Source organism: Rana temporaria, chromosome 3 (genome assembly GCF_905171775.1).
Source record: "Rana temporaria chromosome 3, aRanTem1.1, whole genome shotgun sequence".
NCBI classification, from domain to species: domain Eukaryota; kingdom Metazoa; phylum Chordata; class Amphibia; order Anura; family Ranidae; genus Rana; species Rana temporaria.
In genome coordinates this window covers 490,645,673-490,652,942 of record NC_053491.1, presented here as the reverse complement: position 1 = coordinate 490,652,942, position 7,270 = coordinate 490,645,673, and the positions used below count along the sequence as shown (strand labels likewise).

Genomic DNA, 7,270 nt, shown 5'->3' with positions numbered 1-7,270 from the left:
ATGCACTCTGCAGTGTAGTTGAGCATCATGGGAAACGTAGTTCCAAAACATCTGGAGTGCCGAGGTTCTCCATCACTGCCATAGTCTGTAGACTCTTTATCTTTCAGGCTGGGTTCACACCAATGTGAGTTGGATGTGGGTTTTCCGCATCCAATTCACAATAGCAGGAGATTTTGACCGACTCTCTATGGAGCCGCTTCACATATTCCCACTGTGGCTCCGGGGGAAATTTGCACAGGGGGGGTCCTGTGCGTCTTTTGGGACGTTTCAGGTCCGAATTCAGACAAAAATTTGGGGTGAAATGGGAACCTAGAACGGGGAACGGGGCCACACAGGACCCCTGCTGAGAGCCGCATCGGTATTAGGTGTGACCCCAGCCTGACACAGACTACATAATATACAAGAATTCTGATCTTTTTACCAAAGAAATGGAGCCGAATACATTTTGACCGTAAATGTAAAAAGATTATTTATTTGCAAAATTTTATAACAGAAATTAAGAAAGTTTTTTTTTTTTTTTTGTCTTTTTCCCGTTACATAGTAAAAAAAACAATGGTGATTAAATATAACCAAAAGAAAGTTCTATCTGGTTAAAAAAAATACATAAAATATAATTTGGGTACAGTGTTGTATGACTGAGTAGATGTCATTCAAAGTGTGACAACGCTGAAAACTGAGAAATGTCCTGGGCAGGAAGGGGGTGAAACATTCTGGTCTTGAAGGGGTTAAATGACCCAACAACACGATGTGAGCAAAAGGAACCCCCAAGAACATTCCAGTATCCCCCCTATATCTCTATATTACACCCCCATCCCCCTCCCCCATAATATAATAAAACATCACTTTACATTACAATGTAGACTTTTGTATCATCATTATGTGATAAAGCGGAGATAACATAAGACAAGCCAGGGAGAGTCCCAGCTAATGGTCTGCTATTATCATAGAACAGGAGATTGGGCAGACTCATTCCTCATCATGTTTTCTGCCAGAGATTTCCCAGAATTCTCTCCTGTATGAAGGAGACGTGGATTTCCAGGACTGAAAACTGCCGACATTCATAGAAAATGAGGAATAAAATAACCGGCACTGGAGAGCCCCCTTGTGATAGCTTTTGGCAGGTGACAGGTCCTCTTTATGGTCTATTACACCCTGCAATGTCTCTCCTGACCTCCAGAGGGCAGAAGAGAAGCTCTGAAACTGGAAGTGATGAAATCATTTAGGGCTACAACTAATGCCCCGTACACACGGTCGTTTTTCGGCATGAAAGAAAATGACATTTTTCAGCATGTCCAAAAAACAATGTTTTTCCAACTTCATCATTAAAAACGAAGTTGCCCACACACCATCATTTTTGAAAAATGATGAACAAAGCGCGGTGACGTACAACACGTACAACGGCACTCTGAAGGGGAAGTTCTATTCGCCTTTGGGCTGCTTTTAGCTGATTCCTTGTTAGTAAAAGACGATTTTGTCTGGTACAGCGTGATAAATGTGCTTACTCCATTATGAACGGTAGTTTTACCAGAACGAGCGCTCCCGTCTCATAACTCGCTTCTGGGCATGCGCGGGTTTAAAACTTCATTTTAGCCCACACACGATCATTTTTTACAACCCGAAAAATGACATTTTAAAAAACGACATTAAAAATGCAGCATGTTCGATTTTTTTTTGTCGTTTTTCAGAAGCCGAAAAACGATGTGAAGCCCACACACACTGGGCCAGATTCACAAAAGGGATACGACGGCATATCTCCTGATACGCCGTCGTATCTCTGTTTCTATCTATGCGACGGATTCATAGAATCAGTTACGCAAAGATATCCCTAAGATCCGACAGGTGTAATTGTTTTACACTGTCGGATCTTAGGATGCAGTACCGCGGCCGCCGCTGGGGGGAGTTCGCATCGTAAACCAGCGTCGGGTATGCAAATTAGGAGTTACGGCGAATCCACGACGGATTTTCGCGTTCGCTACGTCGCCGCTAGTCTAGTTTCCCGTCGCAAAGTTAGTCGTTTTTTTTGGTGCCCTAACTTTAGTCAGCAATCGTATTGCTGTCTAAAGTACGCTGCGCGCGTCGCCGTTCAAAAAATTGACGTCACTTCGCACAAAGCACGGCGGGAGTTAGGAAACGGAGCATGCGCAGTAGGTCCGGCGCGGGCGCGTGCCTAATTTAAATGTTAGCCGCCCATTCGATTTGGCCCGCCTTGCGCCGGACGCATTTACGATACACCGCCGCAAGTTTCCAGGTAAGTGCTTTGTGGAATCGAGCACTAAACCTGAAAACTTACGGCGGTGTAACTTAAATGGCTTAAGTTTCCAAAGGCGCAATTGTACGTGAATCTGGCCCACTGATTTTAAATGACGTTTTTAAAAATGACATTTTTTTCATGCCGAAAAACGACCATGTGTACGCGACATAACGATTATTTTCATAATGGATTAGTTGGCCGAAATTTTTTTTGATTAATTGGAAAAAATCATAAAAAAAAACAAAATATGCAATTTTTTGTCTATTTAAAATAATAATGGAAAAAAACGGAGTGTTACACAGATATACACAGATAATATACAGGTATCCTGTCATGATGGGGTTTATAGTACAACCCCCCAGGAACACCAATAATGGGGAACTATTCCCCCCAGGAATACCAATGGTGGGACACTATTCCCCCCAGAACACCAATGATGGGGAACTATTCCCCCAGAACACCAATGATGGGGCACTATTTCTTCCCCCAAGGAACACCAATGATGGGGGAACTATTCCCCCCCGAACACTAATGAAGGGGCACTATTCCCCCCAGAACACCAATGGTGGGGCACTATTCCCCCCACCCCACACAGAATACCCCGCTGGTATTCTGTGTGGGGTGGAGAGAGGCGGACGTGCCCGGTCACATGAGCGAAATCATGAGAAAGCGGCTTGTACACAGGGGATTGTGTAACACTCGGACAGAGGCAGGACTGATAGGCAGGGAGGAAGGTGCGTGCAGACCAACGAATTGATAATGAAAATAATCGACAACCATCGGTTTTATCGATTAATCGTTTCAGCCCTAAAATCATTATCACTTCTGGATTCATTCATCCCAGAGGAGATCACAGAACTGATGTTCCTCCATCTCCTCAGCATGATCCCGTCCTGAACACTTACCACAGTCCCAGGCTCCCGGGAGGACTGGGAGAGGCGGGGGAAGCTCTGCAGGAAGTGACGGGAGGGGGGATGGTCTTTCACTGTGTAAAAGTGATTGGACATTGTAAAGCCACCCAGATTACTTTTACAAAACAGCCGATCGATCGCCGGTTTCTGTGGCCATGACCTTGGTATAACCTCTTGTTGACTGGCTGTATATATACAGATGATGGTCAGCAAGGGGTAAAAGGACATCTGTCATGAGAGAATTATGGGGGCTGCCATTGCTAAACTCTCCGTTTGAGAATGCTAGTTCCCTGGCTGTCATGTCTATGCTTTGGATTTGATACTGTCCCAGAGTTTGACCCGGAACAAGTACAAAGCCAGGGAACTAGCATTTTCAGAAGGAAGCCTGCAATGGCAGCCCTCATACTTCTCCCAGGAGTCACCACTTCCTCCAATCATTGGCTGAACAATCAACTAATCCTACTGACTGTCCCTGTGATGTCTCATCTCCCCCCTCCCCCCACATATCTTTATACAACCTCTCCATACACATAACCCAGCATGGAGGGGCTCAGTGAAGGTGGTGGTGAAGGTGTGGAGGTGTCGGATCGGGTCACACAGATCATAAAAGGAGATCCGCCCGGCCTCATAATCCAGATATATCCTGACTCTACTGGAGACATTGGGGGGTAAGGGGGTCTCTTTCCTGTCATGTATCACAGAATACTGATTACCAGACCTGTCCAATCCCCAGAACTTCTTATTATATCCAATCCATGACCCCCCTCTCCTCTCTATACTGGGGTAACACATCCCGACTGTCCAATCATCTGATCCCCCGACATCCACTTCCCAGTAATGTCTCCCTGAGGAGAAACTCTGACTGCTCAACACCTGAGAACACTGGAATCTCTCTGGTGTTTCTGGGCGATTCTGGTATGTATCTGACCAGGATACAGTTTTCCTGTCATCTGATATCTGTAGATTATTATTAGCTGTGTTTCCATCCAGTAATATGTCTGCAGCTCCCTGTATAGGGAAGTATACATTTACCTCTCTTATTATATCAGATAAACCTGTGTGTAAGACCCCCGCCACACCCAGACCCCCTCCATCATGGAGGAGCTCCTCATGTCTCTCTGTGTCCTCATTATCTCCATCCTCAGTATCACACAAGTCACCTGTGTCTGATTCCTGTAAGACAGTCAGTGGATCCGTCATGTTACACAGCTCCTCAATGTGACGCATCTTCCTGGACAGCTCCTCCTTCTTTATTTCCAGATCCCGGATGGAGATGGAGATCCGCTCTGCCCTCCCGGAGATTTCCCTCAGGGCTCTATTCTCCAGATCTTCCAGACGTCTCCTGAGATCTCTAAACAGGACAGTGACTCTCTCGGTGTCACCAGCTGCTTCTTCTTCTACTTTCCTCCTGTGTTCCTGCAGACTCTGGACTCTTTCCTCCGTCTCCTCTCTCTTTGTCAGATGTTTCTGCAGAACATTCCTCAATGTCTCCTTCTTCTTCTCAGAAGCCTCATCCAGTGATTCCACCTGGTGTCTCCGATGTTCTCCAGCCAAACTGCAGGTCACACAGACACATGTCTCATCCTCAGTGCAGTAATACTCCAGGATCTTCTTACGGACAGAGCATTTCCTGCTCTCCATGGACAAGGTGGGGTCACATAAGACGTGTTCTGGGGACTTTTTGTGGACTCTCAGGTGTTTATCACACAGAGAAACCTCACAGAGCAGACAGGATCTAACAGCAGGTACAGGAGACTCCACACAGTAAGTACAGAAGACCCCGGACTCCTCTGGATCTGGCTGAGGAGACAGGAAAGTCTCTGCTATGTTATGTAGTGTTGTGTTCCTCTGCAGTGCAGGACGACTCCTGAACCTTTTTCTGCATAAAGGACAGAAGAAATCTCCAGACCCCTCCTGTGTATCCAGCACACGATCAATACAGACCCGGCAGAAGTTGTGACCACATCTCAGGGTTACAGGATCGGTATAAATGTTCAGACAGACGGAACATTTCAGCTCAGCTCTCAGATCAGCAGACGCCATCGCTGACAGCAGAAGAGAAACGAAACTCAAAGTCTCTGAAACCGGAGAGGAATGTGGATGGGGGAGGGGTGAGATCCTCCTACCCAGGGTGAGGCTGAGCTCAGGGTAGCAGCTAGTTCCCATCCTCCAGATTAACCTTGTGATGTCACAGGAAACATGTGACCAGGAAGCAGGAAATAGGGGGCGGGAACATGAAGTGAATAGAAGTGAATAGGAGGCTGCAAGCAGAGCAGAGCAGACGTTTTCACCCTGAAGGTCTCTCCCTCCCCGTCCATCTTCTTTTATATTATATCCTCTCTGTATTCCTCAATCTCTCTCTCTCTCTCTCTCTATATATATATATATATATCTGTATACACCCTTCTCTATGTATACCCCCCTCTCTCTCCCTGTATACCCCTCTCTCTCTCTCTCTGTATACCTTTCTCTCTCTCTCTATATATATATATACCCCTCTCTCCCCCTGTATACACCTCTCCCTCTGTATACCCCCCTCTCTCTCTCTCCCTCTGTATACCCCCTCTCTCTCTCTCCCTCTGTATACCCCCCTCTCTCTCCCTCTCTCCCTGTATACCCCGCTCTCTCTCTGTATACCCCCCTCTCTCTCTGTATACCCCCCTCTCTCTGTATACCCCTCTCTCTCTGTGTATACCCCCTCTCTCTCTGTGTGTATACCCCTCTCTCTCTCTCTGTATACCCCTCTCTCTCTGTATACCCCCTCTCTCTGTATACCCCCCCTCTCTCTCTCTGTATACCCCTCTCTCTCTCTCTCTCTCTCTGTATACCCCTCTCTCTCTGTATACCCCTCTCTCTCTCTCTCTCTCTCTCTCTCTCTCTCTCTGTATATCCCTCTCTCTCCCTCTCTCTCTCCCCTCCCTCTCTCTCTCTCCCCCCTTTCTCTCTCTCTCCCCCCCTTTCTCTCTCTCTCCCCCCTTTCTCTCTCTCTCTCTCCCCCCTTTCTCTCTCTCTCTCTCTCTCTCAATTCAAATAAGCTTTATTGGCAGGACCAAATACATGTTAGCATTGCCAAAGCAAGGAAAAGGGGAAGGGGGTAATATAAAGGGGAGGGGGGGGTTATATAAAGGGGAATGGACATAAGTCTGTGAAAGTCCTCAGGTTTTTCATGTCCCTCTCAGTCTGTGACACGCTATCACATATTGGGCAGCTATCTTCGCCATTGGCTCCTCTTCTCCCAGTAGAATTTGGAGTTTCCTCTTCTCTTCTGTAGAGTTGAAGTCCGGGATGAGAGCGGAGAGTCTCTGGAAGTGAGTGTCCCTCACTGATGAGTACTTGGGGCAATGTAGCAGGAAGTGTTCCTCATCCTCCGGGACCCCCTGGTCACATTGCTGGCACAGTCTCCTCTCCCTGGGCTTGTAGGTCTGTCTGTGCCGTCCTAATTCCATTTCCAGGCTGTGGGCGCTCAGTCTGTACGGCTCATTGTCTGTCTTTCTTTGGGGTCTTGTAGCACCTCCAGGTACGGGGCCAGTTTGTATTATCTCTGCAATGACTGGTAAATTGTTAGTTTTTTGGAGTTTTTTATTTCGTGTCTCCATTCTCCAACATGTTTTTCTTTGGAGTTATAAGTTATGATTTTTATTTGAGATTTTGTCAGGCCGCATTGTTGAGAGTTTGGGGTAGACAAGGTGTTGATAAGTTGTTGCAGGCCACACAGCTTGGACTGGTTCTTACTGTCCAGTAAGGCTTTATGGTGGTAGGAGTTGGGACTGCTGTTTTGTAGGTGGTCCCAGTATGATAGCGCCCTCTTCTGTACTGCGAGAAGTAAGGGAAATCTGCCCAACTCGGACCGGCAAGCACTGTTGGAGGTGCTCCGATGGACTTGGAGGATGTGCTTGCAAAATTCCAGATGGAATATTTCTGTTGGGCTGGGGTCCCATTTGGATTGGTCTGGGTAGGTGATAGGACCCCAAACTTCACTGCCATAAAGAAGAATTGGGGCGATGACGCTATCAAATATTCTGAGCCAGACTCTCACGGGTGGTTTTAGGTGGTACAGCCGTCTCCTGATGGCATAGTAGGCTCTGCATGCCTTGTCTTTTAGTGCCTC

At 46.9% G+C, this 7,270-nt stretch overlaps 1 protein-coding gene across 1 annotated transcript; it reads right to left on the bottom strand.

Moving 5' to 3' along the window:
* Window positions 1-3,322: 3,322 nt before the first annotated feature.
* Window positions 3,323-5,411, bottom strand: LOC120933765 (E3 ubiquitin/ISG15 ligase TRIM25-like). The gene has a single exon (XM_040347157.1). It carries the CDS (start codon window positions 5,326-5,328, stop codon window positions 3,622-3,624), a length of 1,707 nt encoding a protein of 568 aa, XP_040203091.1. The 5' UTR covers window positions 5,329-5,411; the 3' UTR covers window positions 3,323-3,621.
* Between the last annotated feature and the right edge of the window lie 1,859 nt (window positions 5,412-7,270).

Coding starts and splice junctions, on each gene's coding strand:
- LOC120933765 (XM_040347157.1), bottom strand. CDS start 5,328: ATGGGAACTAGCTGCTACCCTGAGCTCAGCCTCACCCTGGGTAGGAGG.